This window comes from Calliopsis andreniformis, chromosome 6 (assembly GCF_051401765.1).
Source record: "Calliopsis andreniformis isolate RMS-2024a chromosome 6, iyCalAndr_principal, whole genome shotgun sequence".
Taxonomy (NCBI): Eukaryota; Metazoa; Arthropoda; class Insecta; order Hymenoptera; family Andrenidae; genus Calliopsis; species Calliopsis andreniformis.
The window spans coordinates 5,972,712-5,992,090 of NC_135067.1; the positions used below are offsets into that span (position 1 = coordinate 5,972,712).

A 19,379-nucleotide genomic window follows, 5' to 3' on the forward strand; every position below is an offset into this window, starting at 1 on the left:
TAATCAAGTAATGAAAGTTCAAAGACAAAGATATAAATACCAGGATAAATTATTCTATCCTATGATAAAGAATCTCTTACATTCTAATTTAAGTACCTTACAATAATGTCTGACCCTCGAATAATCAATGTATATACAAGATTAGATTTATAAAAATAAATCTTTCGAATGACAAATTTCGAAAAAATTCAAGTACAAGTTTATTGATGTGAAAGTGTGCACATTTATTTGTTTGCACAGGCAAAAATTTGTCTTTTTTCTTTTTTGTAAATAGAGGCCAGTTAAATGTATTGAGTATGATTCAATTTGAACTTGAAAAATGAAAAAAAGGAACATAATAGCATATTAGTGTGTTAATTTCTTAATATTGTTAAGATTTAATTGAGATTTTCTAATTTTGTATGACTAAACAAGGGTAGAATATAATACCAAAATTACACACATCATGTCTACTTAAGCCATACATTGAAATTAAATATAATATATAGTTAGACTTAGTTTGTCTAAGAATATCAATCGAAAAGATTGAAAAAAAAAAAGAAAACTGCTAGAATAAAAATACATATTCATCATGGCAGGGACAATGTGCATAATCCTTGGTATTAGATATTCAATGTTAATTGCGCAGCTATCCAAGGATATTTCAGATTGATCTACCGTTTCAATATGTTTCATTCACTTCTATGTGTATATTATTTCTTTCATTTATTAGTGTTGTATACTGTTGATGATTCTTGTTTTATGAGAATCTATCAGAATATGGAAGAATACAATCACAAAATGTGAAACATTGTAAGAACATCTAAAAGACTAATACTAGACCTAAAAGGGACACATACTGTATTTACTAACAGAACGAATATAGTAATTAAAATGTGAACTTTTTAGAAATTTATTTTTTAACATATGTAAAATGTTGTAAATATAATAGTTTATTAATATTGGTGTAAACCATTTTTTAAATGTTGGTTTAGGGAATCCTCTTTTGAAACCTAAAACTAAGATATTATAAGATACTATTTCGTTTCTAATAAGGTTTAAAATATTTGATAATGTATTTACAATATAAAACACAGATATACAAAATATTCCATATATTTTTATTACTTGAAATATTTGTTCAGGTTTTACAATCACAAAAATATTTGTTAGCAATTCATTCTATTTTATAAGACATTGTGCAAGAAAGCTAATATCAAATAAAATTATTAGGGAGAAATTAGTACTATCCAACATATCAAACTCTTGTATAAAACATTTTTCATCGTAATAAACAATTGCAGAGGTATTTCAGATGAATAGGATTATTGTCTCATTATGCATATTTTAAAATTCTATGAAATGTTATATAATGATACATGTGAAGTTGTTTTAGAAAATACAAAGTTTATTTTATGAGGAACATAGAAAAAAAATATTTAAATGGAAGATATAAAAGAAAGATCAAAGCATAAAAGAAATGTAAATTTATACATTTTTTAAATACATAAGTATGAAAATAAGTGATCAGATATAAAGTCAGATAATATAGAATACAATATTCACCAAACATTGCTATCATTTCATTTATATTTTCAAAACAGATGTCTAAAAATATCTGGAGATCTGAAGTTATATCTTGTACAATAATTTTTATATCTATCTAATTACCTGCAAAATAACTATAAATATCTAATAGTCCTACTTTATACACTTTTACTCTTATTAATATTTTTATGAATTTTATGCATAAAGACGTAAGATTGAGTTACTGTGCCATATTTTTATTTTGTACCAAAATTAATAATGGTTGTTATTCACCTATGAAGTATCATAAAATATTTCATTTCACATATTTACAACTTACAGTTAAAAAATAAAAATTATTTATGTTGTTTTCTTGAAAATTATTAATACAAACATTTGTTTACTAATTCTTAATACTAGAATATTATCTTGTAACAGAAAATTAATTTCTATGAATTTCTTAAATTACACATAAATTTAAAAACAATTTAAGTGGCAGATTGTTTATAGTTCTTTGTACTCATCAACTTTTTACCACACATTGCACATATAGCTTTTTTATAAGCACACGACTGACAGTAATGTGACCCAACTTGATGTACTTTTTGCCTGCATATTCTGCAAGTTTCAAAAGTAGCAGTATATGGATTAAATCTTGCCTTTCCTGCAGAAAGCGCTTTATTTTCTCCAACTTTACGTCCACCACTTTCTACTGTATTCCTTGCACCACTTTTCCAGGGATCTGGGGTTATAACTTTTCCCAATTTCTTCTCACACTTTTCACAGACCATTTTAGATTGCACTTATGCTTGCAATTCTGAAATGAGAAATAATGGAACATATTGTTTGATCTTTCATGAAAAATAATTGATTCTCTAATTACTGAGAGCAAAAAATACTAATTATTATAAAATTAATTACAACATTGAATGCTACATAAAATTAGATATTTTAGTCACAGTATAGTCTGAGAATCATTAACTTTTATTTATATGACTAATAAAGGAAAGGGTTTCTAAATTCAAGAAGAATGTTTTTTCTTAAATCAAATACAAGACAAACCATTTATACTATTTTGTTTTTCGCAAAAATTAAATTACTTAAACATTGCACTAGATGAAAGAAACAAACGATAACTTACTTAACCTTACAAACAATGTTTTTGTCAAAAATATTTCCGTTTAAAGTACCTACTTTCTATATTACTATACATTATTAATAGATAGCGCTCTTGTCAGTCTTGCCATTTGTTTGTGGCGGTCAAAATGAAATGTTTATAACATGAAAGCTTTATTAGGATTATAATTCATATATTTATTATTTTGAAGAAGTTTTTATTATTCCATGTCATAGTGTTTTTTTTTAGAAGAGAAATGTCGAAATATATAAGACGAGACAAGACGATATAAGGTATGCGTTGAAACAATTTGAATTTATTATTGGTCGATCTACAAGATAAAATTCGTATGTTTAACAAAAGATTGATTTAGTGATTTTTCATTTAAAATATAAGAATATAATAGAATACATGTTTGTAATACCAATTGAGATTCAAAATTTTGAGCACAAATTCCTCGAAAATAAAAATATTGTTATATTACTCAATTTAAATTTGCTTTGGTTCATAATACTTAACTATAATGTAACATTTTAGCAGATAATGATAATAGGTTAGAAAGAATTATGCCCATTTACACTACTTATTAAGTCAGATTGTTAAATTATTAATATGTAGTTGACCAAAATCAACTGAATTTGCGTATGACAGACTGAAAAATATTATTCGCTATTACCGTAATTGCATCATCAGTTTAACCAATAGGATTGATTGGACACAGTTCACGATTGGTCCCATACGCTTTTGTTTCCCTCCAATTGGTCAGATCGATAATAAACTTGTAGCACAATTGAAAAATTGCACTAAAGTTAAATTCAATAAAAATTAATTACATAGAGAACGGTGTTATTCATGATTAATTATTATTATTAACGTTACAACCATGCTTATTAATAGCACAATGTGATATATAGGTATTATATAGAAAAATTTCTCAGGAAAATTTTCTGTAGTTAATTCAATTTCTAAAGAAAATAAACTCTTCATAGATCCCAGAACTAAACATGTTCAAATTACTTCTAAAGATAGCCAAAATTTTATCTCAAAACTGTGTTATCCATATTCATTACATCATACGTTAATTAAAAACTCTCATCGTACAATATCAAACTACTCTGCAAATACCGCCCTGAATTTCTTATCATATCTCATTGAAAGTAAACATTTGCCTGTGTAATACAAACACAACCACATATCGTGTTATAATACAATGAAAATATGACAATCGAAAGAATCCATTCTGACATTATCGCTTGATAGGGACGCATTCGAGTCGCTCTCGATTCGCAAAGTCGCCAAATAAACGAATCGACCAAAAGGCCCACCGCAGTGCTCCTATAGTGAATTTTGCGTGTTCGCTGCTGGCGCTGATTTTCGCCGCTCTGATTAGAATCACACGATCGGCCCTCTAGTCGAAAGCGACGATGTCAGTGGGGGTAAGAGGGTTGACGGAAAATTTGACGCTAGGGGTGGCGTACAAGCGTGGGCGCCATCTACTCGCTCAGTGTCCGACTATCCTCTGAAGACCTGTATGCTCGCGACCGTATTACCAGATTATTGCGACATTTCGTGTGACAATTTTGATTGAGTGCGTCGTGCCATAACAAAGTGACCAGTGTACGCTACAGAACGGAACCAAAAAGGTAAATCCAAGCAATAGAACGATATCTATCCTCTGAGAAACGTAGTTCGCTCGGGTGGCTGCCATCCTCGATGCCAGACACGCGTTAACGTGTTGGATCGATTCCTCTTTCTCGCGAGTCGTGACACGACGGAAGACTCCGGTGGAAGACCTGATTAGGGCATTTCAGCCCCTTTTCACATTCGAAATGCGCCTCTTGTTCGACACTTCCTACTTTCCCCTAGTTTCTCTTTAGAAAAAAGTACGCCAGCCCGTGTCGAGAGGTCGAGTCACCCCCTGCGAAGTCTCTGGATAGACGCCTGCAACCGTGACTCTTCTGTTTTTCCTGAAAACTTTTCTTTCCATTCTTCTAAAATAATGTTCCTTAACTGTTGTTCGTCTACGTCTATTTCGAAGAATTTTCGTCTCCCCGAGTACCCCTGTTCCTGAAATGCGAATGCAAATAAGATCGTGGGATCGATTCCCACTTCCGATTTTTCGGTATGGGGGATTAATTCGATGTGACTCATCGAGCGAGGTTCAGACGATACGTGTCTCATATTTAGCTGTCGGACACCTGCCTCTGCGATATTGACGATGCTCTCGTTTCTAAACAGAGGCACGATTCATATTGCATTTCGTTTTGATTGGGATTCTTGTGTGAATAATCGCGTGAAATGAAATTTTCCTGGCCGTGGTGTAGCCTCTGCGAATTCGAGAGATTTTGTTCTCTGAGATTTATCTTGGGTGTCGTTGGGTCCCGAAATTTAGCGTTCATTAGGAAAAATGGGAGCACGTACCGAGGAAAATCCGTCGATTCGTTATCTTTGGACAGTTAACGTGATTACCAGTGGGTTTTATTTGGGGAAAAGCTTGGCTAAAATTGAGTCACAAAAGACAGCGGTGACTGACGTTTCGAAGAGTCTGTGTCAGGAAGGGAGTTTAATCGTAAATACCGTATCGCGTTTCGATAACGTCAGATGAGATGCTTACTTTAGTTAAAAAATTGTCATTGATTCGTTTCCTCTAGTTAGAAAATTTCCCCGAAGGAAAATTCTGAATGTATAATATCGAGATTAAAAGAATTTGAATTATCTTTTTTAGCATACTTATTATCATTCTGGTTTTGGTTCGTTAAAATAATCGATTTCTATATGCATATTTTATTTCCAATACAATGTTTCTCTTGCGATATTCTGTATAAGCGAGTCATCATTTACATCTTCAAATGTCATAACCCCCTTTTTTTGTAATTGTGATTGGGACTTGAGTTATAGCTGAAGTCAGCTGACTTTAAATCACTGTAAGTAGAATGAGGTTACTTTGATCAGACAGTTGTGGAAAGTCGAAGAATTATGTTTAAAAACGTCAACTATAATATTAAACTTTATATTATGCGTAAACAAATACAACTATATTTAATGATTACGGTAGTTATACAAGTACGCCTTTTATTCTATTTATCAAACAACTACGTCAGTCACGTAGTAGCTGAAATAAAGTAATGACAGTGATTCACGTTCAAAGTGATATATGTACGTACTACGAAAAAGTTGAAAAATAATTTCAACTTCGTAATATTTCTGTAGGGATGAATTGCTGCGTGCTGAAAAAGTTGGTATTAAAAGTAGCGAATTTTAAATTGTTCCACGAATGCACGTATACAGGTTTCATTCGATTTAAATAGAGCGCGTTTTATTAAAGTTAGAGATTATTTTGTAGAAATTTAATATAAATTTATAATGTCTTTTTTAACTTTGATGTTAATATTAAAGATATAATAAATTGAAAACGCAAAATATATCAGAACATTTGTGAATGTTCTTCTTTCAACTGTTTCCATTTTTATATATGAAATTAATGTATTAATATTAATATAATACAAATTAATTTTGTGATTCATATAGCTAGAGAAGTTAATTTATACACTTACAATTTACTATAATATAATTATAGACACCTATTATTTTCGAATTGTTTCGTTGAATATAACCATCAGATTAAAAATGTTGCAATCTCTTTATATACAGTAATATTAATAATAAAAATTTTTCAAAGAAAGGTCATATATTTTTTTAATTCTATAGAAGTGCAATATATGTTATATGAAAAGCGATATTATAACTTTCAATTCAAGATTTTAATTGCTTTAATAGCCGTAAAATTTCCATTGCTTTGATTGCTCAAAATTGACGTACAATTTACATGTATTTATGTCATCAACAATTAGTTCATTTTTATACAACTACGCTAATTTACTTTATATTCGTTATTGAAGAGAAAGACATGAACCACATTTACATCTTTGATGGACATATTTTTTTCTATTTCCTCTCTGAAAAGTATGATGGAAATATTGTATAACAAAAAGTGCAAACAGTTAACACAAACAAAATTAATGTTTAATAAATACAATTAATTTTGTTCATTTACTGCATCTAAACAAATTTCAATTCAGTACATGTATTTGTATTACTGATAACACTTCATATCAAACTACTACAAAAATTCTCTTCTTCACTTTCTCCCAAAATCTAATAATCCGATTTGAGTGTATAACCCGAGTAAATACAGGTTTATTTAACGGTAATTAAGTATTAAATCCTCAGTTTATAGCGGTTGATATTATGGGTTTACAATTTCTGTAGGCAGTTTAGTGTATAGGGGTATCCTCTTTATTCTTTGCCCATCGAAAGCTGAACAGCGGCCGAGCGAGAGAAAGGTATATCCATGGCAACCTAAAGCGTAAGCTTATAGTAGAGTAGCCACGAGTGGGGGAATTTGACATGTTGTGTATCATAGGTGGACAATACTGTACTACTGGCACAAACGAGGCATAGAATACACCTATCGCCTTATGGGAATTTCTGTCACACGAACTAAATAGATACCAACCCCTTCAAAAGTCCACGAACCGTTTAACTTGACATTTCAATTTGTGACGTCAGTAAATATGAAATATCGAGGAAAAAACGGTTGTAGCTGAAAAAAATAATTAACACGTGGAACATGGTTAATGTTTTAAAGGAGATTGTGTAAATTTAATTTTTCTTAAATTTATACGTAATTACGAAAGAATGGATATTCTCTAGGAAATTCCCTATTGATATTTTTCATTTGTTTGAATATATTTTGAATCAATACATTTACAAAATAAAATAGAATTGTCTCCCAAATTATCTCCCAAAAGGTGTCTTCTCTAGGAATATTCTAAAGTTCTTTTTCCTACCATTGGGTTTGTTATAAATTTTATCGTTATATTTGTGGTTTAAGACAGTGAAGACAAATGACATATTTTTGTTTTCGAGATATTCGTGTTTCAAGTTTTCGACTTCAATACTGTCTTATGAACTTTTCTTGATCCTTAATTTTTAAGTAAAAAATTCTTTTAATGCCCTTTCTTTTTTTAAAAAATATCTTTTCTAAATCTCAATTAAGACCTTAATTCGAATCTTCTGAAAATGTGACATATGTAGGTCGATTTGCCTTACAGCCATAGATGTAATACCGTTACAGTTTCATTTTATTGTGAATCGGTAACTTGGGGATGCTCACGAGTCAGCGAAATGTGACAAAAATTTCTATCGGTTGACAGATCTGTCCTATATGTTGTCTGTGCTGTTAAGCGTATGAAGTGTAAAACCTTTTTCACCCTGTAAGCGAGTGTAATTGCCATTGCAAAAAGATCGAGTAAAATACGGGACGTGTTTCAAAATTATCCTTTCATTAAACTAATTTTTCGTGGTTCTTTTATTTAATTCATTTCTGAATTATGAATTTCGTGTTTACATGCCAACGGGAGAAAATGTGATAAAATGAATCCCCAATTTGGTGGAATCTTTAAAAAATAATACTACCATCTGATAAAACGTGTTACTATTTCTATACAATTAGTACAATATTCGAAGATTTAAATTGTTATTAATATAAAGATATTTCTTTAGATTATATCAATTTTATTATTATATGTAATGACTGTTTACATTCAAAAATAATTTTATTTTAAGTATATGAAATTAATTGCATCTCTTTATACGCCTTATACCTTTCAATATAATTAATTAATTACATACTATTTACCACATAGAATAATATGTAGCTAGTTGTTTATATTACCTTCTTTTTAATAACATCAGCGGTCTGTTGATTTCTCAATCAATCTTTGAATAATTTTATTTAATAAACTGATAAAGTGTTCGTGAAATTTATAATACAGTGCATTGCTGAGATAAATTCGACTTTCTGTATATTTGTATTACTCTTTACTAGTGAAGTAATGAAAAATACACGACTTAAACAAATTTCAAAAATTTTAATTAAAAAAAGATTCATTTGATTTTACCAAAAAATCGTATTGCTTTATTTCTATTTATTATTAATTCATTAATTTAAGTAATTTTTACGTGAAAAAAATTGCTATCAAATTTCGAATCAATAAAGTAGAGATCAATAAAAATATTCCATCAACATAAAACCTTCCATTGCTTTGTGAAGTACAGGGATAGGGGGAGGCGTAAATGTTGAGACGTAAATGAAGCTAATGCAGAGTTCTAGGATCTAAAACCCTCGTATGCATCATTTACTTCGACCAACATATCTCGTTAATGACGTTGCGAACGTACATGACAAACAAGAGCAAACGATAGTGAGAGGGAGAGTGAGGAGATGGGGAATGGTTAAAACACATGTGTCTCTAGAATTAATCATAAAAGAAAGGGTCAATACCGTACTAAACCATGCAAAACCGTGTTGGACTCAACCCTATGCACTCCATCGGCTGTTTTAATTGTATTTAAGTGACCTGGCATATGTACCGCAACTCCATTATCTTTGTAGAGAATATTACTAAAAATATTATAGTTTAAAATTTCATATAAGTGATATAATTGATTTATTTTGTAGTTGTAAGGCAAAATAGCATAAGTTACATATTTTAATATTTTTATTTTCGAGATATTTACATCCAAAGTTTTGATCTCGAATTCTGTATTATACATTTGCATAAACTTTATTAATCCTTATTTTTTAAAGAAAAAGTTCCTTTAATTGAATTTCTTTTTACTGAAAATCTCATAAATTTTAATTAAGGTATAAAACTTAACTTTTCAGAAAATATGATTTATGTTTTTATCATTATTTTATTTAACTACAGAATTATTATTGATAATTACTCTATATTTATACTATAATTGAATATTACTGAAGCATATTTATACTGTAATTGAATATAATTTAAATTTATTTATATTTAAATTGAATATGAAATGAATATAAATATTAATGAACTATATCTAATTGAACTTTATTTATGTAGATAATTCTTACAAAAGTATATAAACTAGTTTCTGTTAGCATCCTGTAATTTTTTACAGATTGGTGTAATGTCTCATAATTTGCCAGTTGTGAGTATTGAATATACAATACTCCCTAGTTAAAAGTTTGTACATCAAAATAATCCACAAGCATTTATGCTAGGTCAGAATACATATTCGACATTTTCATACAAGAATTTCTCTTCCTTCCTGAATCTAAATCTAAATTTAAATTTAAGCAAAGCCCGAATTCAAATTTACTTCCATGGCCATATCGAACGAGAAGCTACAGATCCTCAGCACAAGTAAACCTCGAAATTTTAGACGTAATGTACTCTGATAGAAACAGTACGGATGAAACATGCCAAATCAATTTTTATTGCCACACTTATCCCGAGCAGTCAAGAATGCACAGCAGGGAATGCTTTCAAAAATGTCACACTCTGGAGGACCATAAAAGACAGAACTCAATTATTACGTGTCATAAATACCCTGAGACGATGAAGAAATTCAACAAAAAAAAAAAGAAAGGAAAAATAATATTCAATGCTACGTAGAAATGTTGTAGCGCTTTGTCTCTGCGAACAATGACCATTTGGCTTTTCACGGGAACAGACTGCAAATGTTGTGAAGTTGCTGGTCTATCTTATTAAAAAATTTGTGGAGTGCAAAGGGTTAAAATGTGCCGATTGTATCTGCTGGTGCCAGTGACCTCCTATTGATTCCACGCTCAACGAAGCACAGGCCAAACCCTCGCCTTCCTACCCCCTCCCACTCTTTCTCTCTTTCGTCCTATACATACTTTCTCGCCTTTTCTCCTTTTATTCCCTCCCCCTTTCATCTTCGTTTCTTTGTGTTCCTTCTGTTAATGTCTTCGTGTTTTCCTCAAATCCGCAACACCCCCCCTTCTTTTTACCTTTCTCCCGTTCTGTTCGTTTGTTTTGACCAGAACTCGTATTTCCCTACTACGTCTCTCTCACATACATTCTTTTCAGTTACTCGTTACCTCCCTCCCCCTTTACGCGCCATACGTTCTTTCTTTTTACCTCTTTCCATGTCCCATTACTTCATCCATTTCTCTCCATCAGTCTTCCCCCTTACTCTACGTTTTTGTCGAGCTCTCTGTGCATTCTTCGTATACACATCTCTTTTAACGGGAATTTCTCGCGCGACAAAGGGACACCTAGGATGATTGTGACTGTCATATCGCAAACAATACTGCGGAAATAAGTTTCAGTAGGAAATGATGGGAAATTAGGTAATTTTGTGTTACGTTTACTACATGAAATCACTGTTCTAACACCGGTTGTTCTAAAAACATTAAAAATACTAGGTTTTTAATTGCTTTTTAAGAAGTGTACTCGTTAGGGTGGGATTAAGGTTTTTACTTTTTGAGAGGATTTTTTAAAGGATAACAACATACTTATAATCTTTGGGTCAAAATAAACTCTAAAACTGCACAGTAAATATGACTTTTGAAGCAAAACCATTTACAAATCGAAAATAATATTTTTCCTAATTCCCCCCATCCAGACCTAGTACCCGTGGCATGTGCGGGCACGGCGTGCAGTTGGACTTGTACTCGCTTGAGACAGTGGAGGGTACAACCAATTAGCATACAAATGTTTTACATACTGCTGAAGTCGAGAAAATGGGATACTCCTTTGAGACAACAGTTTCGTGTAAAAAAAGTTGATTAGTTTTCTTCGGTAAGGTGGGAAAAAAGTTGTGTGGAAAAGAATGGAATGACTTACTGAGTTATCGAAGACCAAGTAAGAACATACGTGGTGTTGAACACTGAAAATATCGCATCCGGTGCGTGTCTTTAACTATCAATAACTCAATCAATATCTCCGTCACTGGTTTATGTTTAGTTCAAGACTATCCAATTTTACAAGTATCTGCTTTGTCGTAAGAAGAGTTTATTGTCGTTGATGGTTTATTATTTGCTCTTCCATTTTGTGAATCATTTTGCTAATAATAAGCACTGAAATAATAATATTTTTCATATGAGAATAGAATTTTCAGATAGAATGGTTTTGTTAATTTTAGTTCTTGGTTTTGTTAACTAATTTTAATCTCTCTTTAAACTTATTAATAATTTTGAAAACCTCCATACGAAGAAATTAATCGTATTTGTAATATTAATAATACATTTGTAGGTTTTGACTTACAATTTATAATTGCTGTAAAACATACAACAAATTGGTAAAATCCATAAATAATAATTATTATAGTATTTTATGAAGTTGAGAGCAATTAAGGAAGTTAGCCACTGGATACAGCTACTCGTTAGTCGTTAAATGTAACCACTCGTTAACCACTTTGCGAATAACATGTATATTTTTAGAATCGTATATCAGATCGTTCAACACACATAAACTTTAATGCTTCTCATTCTTTTAATATTTCTTTAATATATAATATTTCTGATGACATGTAAAAGACAAACAATTTAAACTGTTAAGAAAGAAATTCTCGAGCCATAAGTATAAACCATTTCATAGAAGCCATTGAAAAGAACACATTTACCTGACAAAAAGAATCTATTTGATTATAGATAACTATAATGCTACTAATTTGCTAAATAATTAATGCGAGGTATTCGAGATAACGTCGAAGCACGATATATAAAACGAAAATATAAATAAATCACTATGATGTCGCTAGATCGCACGCGCCAGCGTAAAATTATAGCTAGAAAGGGGAAGTTTCTCTTCCACGTATTTGTGGGGTAGTTTGACACGATGTTTTCGAGTCGATTGAACGTTCGTCGTCAGTTTGCTTAATTTCGACCACGTAATTACAGATGCATGAAGTATAATAAAAATTTATTTACCAGAGAATAAACAAAGAAGCTAATTCACGAATAATAAGAGGACTCAAAAGCTATAAAGCCAAACGCATCGCCCACGAAAATCTCGACACAACCCCCGAGGATTTACATATATTTCACCTGTCTCTGTTATAATGTTCCAGAATGGACAGGCTGTTAAAAGAAATGAATGTGGAGTGGCGATGACAAGCCTGATCTTGGAAAACGCAGACTTGAACCGACTTTTCCCGAAATGTCGGCCTAGGGGTGGCCCACCCCCGAGTCCGGGGGCCTCCACGCAGATCAGTCAGCCGCATGAGAGCCTCTGCCAGAAGGAGGCCGCCTCTGTTACCACCAGCCTCGCAACTAGCCTCACGAGCACACACGCGACTACGTTCGCAAACACTCTCACAACCACCCTCGCAATCGCCGCCAAGAACACGCATTCGAACCACTCACGCGCGATACCGGAAGACATGATCGACCTCGAGCGTGATATCTCCGATAGGTAAGCTCGCTTCGATTTCGTTGATCGTTAGCCTTGCTTAAATACCATACTTACATGTACACTTTATTTGGTAATTTAAATTGATGATTTAAAGATTGTTTTTATTATGGACTTTTTCTTCCTTGTTCTTAGATACAAATTTAATTTCGACGAATAATTTATCAGTTGTATAGTAGATTTACATACACATTTTTTTGATAATTTAAATTGAAATTTAGATTTAAAGATTGTTATTATTATGGACTTTTTCTTCATTGTTCTTAGACAAAATTTATCAGAATCATATTATGTTGAAGTCGTAAATTTGGTCTGTCGTTGAAGTAAATATTGTAAATGATTTTATTTCATTGTACAGTACTGACTATTATTTTGTAAATTCAATTAGGTTCAGTGAGGAAAGAAATAATATTTTTACTTAATCGTAATTTAATCAATTTGAGTTATTTTATAATGAAAATAAAGTACACGTTTTAATACTTGGAAGGTGAAGCAAACTTTTATTTAGTTTTTATTAGTTTAATTACATTTATGAAAATATGAATTTGCATAAAAATTCATTGTCAAGTAATAAAATGTTAATGAATTAAAAAACTTCCCTTACTGTCTTTGTTTATAACAAAGATTATTTATGTAATGTAATATGTATCCAAAGTAGTATATCTTTTTTTTATTACATCAATATGAAATACTTTAGAATTTAATTTTGTGGAGATATGAGACAGCCATTAAAATTTAAATAGTAAATTAAATGTTTCATTAAAAAAGTAATAATTTCAACTACGTCTCTTTGTTTCTTATATATGCTTTTTTATGTATACAAATGTTTGAGTAATGAGTAATTAAGTGGCATCAACTAAATTATGTTTCTTTGATTGTTACTACAAGGAGCAAATGCAATAACCTTTATTATTAAAATTGTTTATAGGACGACGAGCATGGTGTCCGGTTTCACAGGTGACAGTCAACTATCGGTTGGTGTCAGTAGTGGCAATGGCGGTGTCAGTGGTCCACTTGGAACATTCAATTCACTTGGTACATTAAATACAAAACCACTTTCATCGAGCTCCTCCTCTGCCTCTGGGCGCAGCGAAGATGCTCCACAATATGGTAGCCTTCCAGGTAGTGACCACCAGGGTCACTCACAGCAAGATGATAGCGGGCCTGAAGAGAGCCCTGTATACATTTTAACGTCCGCCAAGGGTGATCGCAGTTACAAGTTAAGAGATTCTAGGTAAGTTATTCTGTTCTTCTTTCTCAAAAAATGCTAATGTCTATTAACACTGTTTGAGACATAAAAAGTAATTACAGAATATATAGATTGTAATGTATAACTATATATACAAAAAACAATTACAGTTAATAATTTTACATCTACACATTTTTGGCACTAATATTTAATATTATAGAAATGTACACTTTAATATTAAAATATAGAATATTGCTTAAACTTAATGAGCTAAAGCATAGTTTAAAATGAACTATAATTAATAATAAAATTATACAGTTGAGGTGTCAACTCTTTTCTTAGTGTTATTGCTTTATTTTGCATGTATACTATTTTTATTAATGAATTAACTAAACTACACAGGTTATTTATCATACAATTATATTCGTTATTTATATTTGATGCAATAACAGATGTAAATGTAACTTATGAACATTTTTGTCTTTGCATCTGACTGAAAAACATATGTACAAACTCATTATTATTTTTAAGTATTTTTGTGTTATAATGTATTACACAAGAAGCCTTTAATTAGACGAAAAGTCAGACATCTATCGCCTTTTTTCTATCCGCATTGAGAAACAATCGATGAACTTGCAATGACACAATCGAAGTGTAGTCGATAAATATTACATGGCAATTGATGTTAGGTTAGATGTATCAGTTATTCTTGAATTTTATTTATGGTGATTATTGAAAACAATATAGCGCACAAATTATATATTATAGTAAAAACAAAAATTTAAATAAGTAAATTTGTTAATAAAGTGTAAGTAGTAACGAAAAGTAATAAATGATGTGTTTATAGTAAAGTGAAACTCACTGTTTATGCTATTTTGTGAAGGTTTGTTAACGACAATTCAGTAATGATTTTAATTAAAATAATTGATTCAATGAATGTTTTGGAATCGTATTTACAAAAATGAAGTGTTTCTTTCAAGTTTATAGAAAAATATACGTAAGACTAGTTCTAGTTCTTTCAATTGTTTTTAATAGTTTTAATTTGAAGCAGCTTATGAGTGACAGATTGTTCAGTACTTGACATAATTTTACTACTGTTTGTAAAAATTTGTGAATATTTGTGTATACTAATATTGTAATATGTAATATGTTTTATCATATCTTTTTGAGCACCAAAAGTGCCAAAAAGTTAGGAATTAAATATTGTAACAAATCTAGTTTATTGCTTAATTATTTCATCACTTTGAAAGTAAAAGAATATTGTTCAGAGAATATTACAATAATGAAATTTAATAATACTATAATATAAATTATCAGTACCATGTTATAATTCTAAAAATTATTACGATGTTTATCACATAAAAGCAAACATTGCAGTTTTTATTAGTTAAATAATATTTCATTGCAAACAGTTGTTAGGAATATATATGTACTTGTGTGATTAATTTTAAACAAAATTATGATGTTTTACAGAATTATAGAAATTGCTGGAGGTCGAGAAGTTTTTTCTCAGAGTAGAGGCAAAGTAGCAGCTAGAAAATCACGTTTTCTTGCTGCATCAAATTCCTTAAATAGTGAAGATACTCAAGTAGACAACAAACTATCAATTAAAAGAAATAACAAGTCTCCAAATACTCAAACTATATGGGAATTAAGAAGCCGGTAATTTGACAGTTTTTATTTATTAATAATATAGTCTTGTCATAGATGAGAACTATACATATGAAATCAAAATTAAATAGTTAATGAAATTAAAAATTTAGAAAATGTTAACGTTATTGGTTAAATGATCTTAGATATTATTTACATTTTATAAAAATATTAATGTGTGAATGATTTTTAGATGTGGCGATACAAGAAAACAGCGTTCTAATAGAGAAGTAACAGAAACTGTATTTGCCTCAGAAATACATTCTGTACGACATAATCCAGCAAAATCTATTCTTGACTATGATTCTCCTAAGAGCAATCACAGCAATCGTATTATTAATTACGACTCAATTTTGAATAGCAATAATGTAGAATATGGTGTATCAAAAACTATTACGGATCTCGATTATGGATTGTCGAAGAGCTGTGTAGATTATCAATCAAATCACACAACACCAGCCAGAAGCATGGCTATTGTCAGTGATGGTGAAGTCGTCGTCTTTGACGACATTGATGACAACTGGCAAAATTTGCGCCTAGATTTAACTTCTAATACTACCAATCAAGTTACATCAACTAATTCAAATCTCGAATCCGAAGAATCGCAAAGAGGTCGCATTCCTCCAGAACCTCCAAGTTCTAGCATTGGAAGTACTCCAAGTCCGACAACGGCATATCATCGTAATACTTCAGAATTTTTTAAGGTATTTTGTGCTTCATTTTACAACTTTTATGTTATATAATTTAACAAATAATTGTATATCAATTTTTATATTTATATTTGAAACAAATATAATATAAATACATATTTAAAATAATGAAAATTATGTTCTACGATATTTTTAGTATTGTTTTGAGTATAATGCAATGAACTGGTTCTCAGGTGGTCACACCAGCTAGTGATTGCGAAGTAGATTCACCATCTTCAGAACGTAATCACAAAGTAGCAAGAGTAATTGGTGAATTACCTATAGCGCAGTATTCTGAAAGTCCGAGACGTTATGGACGAGACACTCAACTTCCATGTCTTCTATCATCACCATCTGTATACATGACTCCAAGACCTGGCTTTCCGCAAAGAGTATTACCGACAACACCAAGTCATAATGAGGTATACTTGAATTTATAGTTTTTTGTTTTCCAAGTAATTTAATAATAAAATTTAAAATCACTTTTTATTTATAGTAAGTAAAGTAACGAAAGATTAATTAACTTATTAATAAAATAGATTATTCTCTAAAGAGATGATTATCAATTGATAATCAAATATATTTTTTATTTTTAGAAAGAGGATACTTCTGCAGAAATCATCGTAGAAAAGGCTGTGGTAGAAAAAAATATGAATTATTCTGATGATCAGGCTATAAATGCATCTCCTCCATCTCCAAAGGTTGAAGATGAAGAAGAAGAAGACTCTTTGAAACCATCGACGTTGCCCACTGATAATATAAGTAATTTAGTGTCATCCGGTGGAAGTACGTTTGATTATTTATATGAATTCTCAGAAACACGTAAAGTGCTTGAGGAATTCTTTAAATGTCCGCCACCAACAAAAGAAAACGAGGATAGCGCTGAATCTTTCCCGTTTCAGGTACTAATATTTTATTTCACTTTATTACAAAACAGAAACAGATATAAAATATATAAAGAGTCGTAAAATTATAAATTCATTAATTTCATCTCATATTTTTATACTGAAGGATCTTGATTATGAATTGCGAAGACAAGGGGGAAGCGCCTATGTTGGTCAGCGATTAGCTAGTGGTCCGCCAACAACAGAAGAAGTTCTGGTACATGAATCTCCAAAGAAGCAAAGGAGCGATTATCAGCAGTCTGTAAGTTTGTTTCTGTAAATTAAAAATTCGTTGATCTATTACGTTACCAAAGCTTTAATACATTTTTTTTCAGACTGTTGAACACGAAAATAATTTCCTAGATCTCTCAGTGGGTACTGGTAGCAGCGAAGACCTTGGAGAAACAGAGGTCGGGTTACAAGTCGGGCATTCTCGTAATTTTACGTTAAGTCCCGAAACAACTGATTGTGATAGTAACTGCGGCGATCTCGATAGTGAAGTTTCTTTAATGACGATGGATAATGAATTGATACGAGCTAGTGGACGCCTTGGGTCAGTTGGGGACTTAGGAAATAACTCAGATTCCTTAAGAATATATACTAGTATGCCGGTTCTCGAAGATGGTTTATCTAGTGGCCATGCAAGCGATACTGATAATAATAATCCGACTGTGATGCTTATGAAGCGACAAATTAACGAAATTGAGAAAGAGATTATTCAAAGAAGTCGCGTTAATGATACTGGTTATCCTACTACAACAGAGAGCGATTCAGTTGGAAAAGATCTTTCTGGACTAACCGTTAGCAAGGATATTTTGCACTCTCTAAAAGCTTCGTCGCCTGATTTGTTTGTTCCTAAAAAAGAGAACTCGTATGATACAAATGAGTTACAGCTTGATGGTTTGGATCCTCTTGGTACGCCTCCACCACCAGCGCCTCAGGCGAGACAAACCGTCAATTTAGAAATAGGCGGTGAAGTTGAAGCTGCCATTAAAGATATTAGAATGGCTTTACAAAGGACGAAGACGTTACCTGTAAAGTCTTCTACAGAAGAGCCACCTGAACCAAATGTCAGCCCAATTTGGATACCAAGGTATTTTACTTTATTTTCTTATAACTACATATATAGGATGTTAAAAAGCGGGAGAAAATTTAAGGGTTGATTTTAAATCTCAAAATAATACGGAAATTAGAAATAATGAAATTGCGGTAGAATTTTTGTATGTTACTTATAAACGTTTAAAAAGTGGTGAAATTAGTCCGAAACTTTATCTAGTACAGTTGCCAACCTACTTAAACTTTTAAGTGGGCACGACATGTTAACAATGTGCATTAGCCTCAAATTTTACTCTTAACTGTTTTAGTTCATGTTTCATTACCAAAATATTTTTTAATGACTATACTTGATGAAATTTTGTTCTCATTATGAGTTAGGAAGATATACTATGTAAAAAATAAAAACATGTCATGATGTTGTAAAAGTTAAAGATTCTATAGAAATTTGAGTATCTTCAAAAAAATATTGGCTTGTAATATATCATAGTTTCTTATTTTTATTTATGCTTATGAAGCAATCGTTCTTCTTTAAGTACATCTAACTAAGATTTAGTATATCGGATGGCAGGCGGAAGATTTGTGTAGAAAATAATAGCGAGGAATTGGAAGTTCGACGTACGGGTGAAGAAGCAGATGTTGAGATCGAAGAAGGCCCAGATGAAGAAGAAGCAGATACGGACCTTGAAACTGATCGTTTACTTGGCCAGCAAAGGACGGATGATCAGGGTTTTTATGATGATAAGGTAAGATTTACAATGTAATAGATGTTATTTTGTGTATAACTGTTTAACAATATTTCATATAACAAATTTTCAAATAACATTATTACACAGTTTCTTAAAAGTTTCACATTATTAATCAATAAAATAATATAAACTATTGCAAGCATTTAAAAAAAAAATAATTTTTGTGTTTGTACAATGTGGAATCATTAATTCTTTAACAATTTCTATCAGATTATTTGATACTAAATATACGAAGAATATTATATAATTATAAATTTAGTTTTTAAATTTCACGGTAGAATATTTCTGA

The 19,379-nt window shown here is 31.0% G+C and overlaps 2 protein-coding genes across 3 annotated transcripts in view; one reads left to right on the forward strand and one right to left on the reverse strand.

Moving 5' to 3' along the window:
* Window positions 1-1,730: 1,730 nt before the first annotated feature.
* Window positions 1,731-2,705, reverse strand: LOC143180640 (cysteine-rich PDZ-binding protein). Of its 2 annotated transcripts, none has more exons than XM_076380518.1 (2): window positions 2,648-2,705; window positions 1,731-2,323 (listed from the first exon to the last, which is right to left on the reverse strand). In XM_076380518.1, exon 2 carries the CDS (start codon window positions 2,295-2,297, stop codon window positions 1,995-1,997), a length of 303 nt encoding a protein of 100 aa, XP_076236633.1. In that variant the 5' UTR covers window positions 2,298-2,323; window positions 2,648-2,705; the 3' UTR covers window positions 1,731-1,994. The 2 variants fall into 2 exon arrangements, with proteins under 2 accessions (XP_076236633.1, XP_076236632.1); XM_076380517.1 differs by lacking the exon at window positions 2,648-2,705 and adding an exon at window positions 2,569-2,643.
* Window positions 2,706-4,155: 1,450 nt separating this feature from the next.
* Window positions 4,156-19,379, forward strand: part of LOC143180251 (uncharacterized) — a 33,569-nt gene continuing 18,345 nt past the window's right edge. Inside the window, exons 1-10 of the mRNA XM_076379847.1 lie at window positions 4,156-4,266; window positions 12,536-12,879; window positions 13,805-14,110; window positions 15,539-15,727; window positions 15,909-16,419; window positions 16,599-16,826; window positions 17,001-17,306; window positions 17,416-17,550; window positions 17,624-18,381; window positions 18,913-19,087. Of these exons, the coding sequence (XP_076235962.1) occupies window positions 12,575-12,879; window positions 13,805-14,110; window positions 15,539-15,727; window positions 15,909-16,419; window positions 16,599-16,826; window positions 17,001-17,306; window positions 17,416-17,550; window positions 17,624-18,381; window positions 18,913-19,087 (2,913 nt within the window). The 5' untranslated portion in view covers window positions 4,156-4,266; window positions 12,536-12,574. The remainder of the gene's footprint in view (window positions 4,267-12,535; window positions 12,880-13,804; window positions 14,111-15,538; window positions 15,728-15,908; window positions 16,420-16,598; window positions 16,827-17,000; window positions 17,307-17,415; window positions 17,551-17,623; window positions 18,382-18,912; window positions 19,088-19,379) is intronic.

What these genes read in the sequence shown, in the direction of transcription:
- LOC143180640 (XM_076380518.1), bottom strand. Translation starts at nt 2,297, where the DNA reads ATGGTCTGTGAAAAGTGTGAGAAGAAATTGGGAAAAGTTATAACCCCA.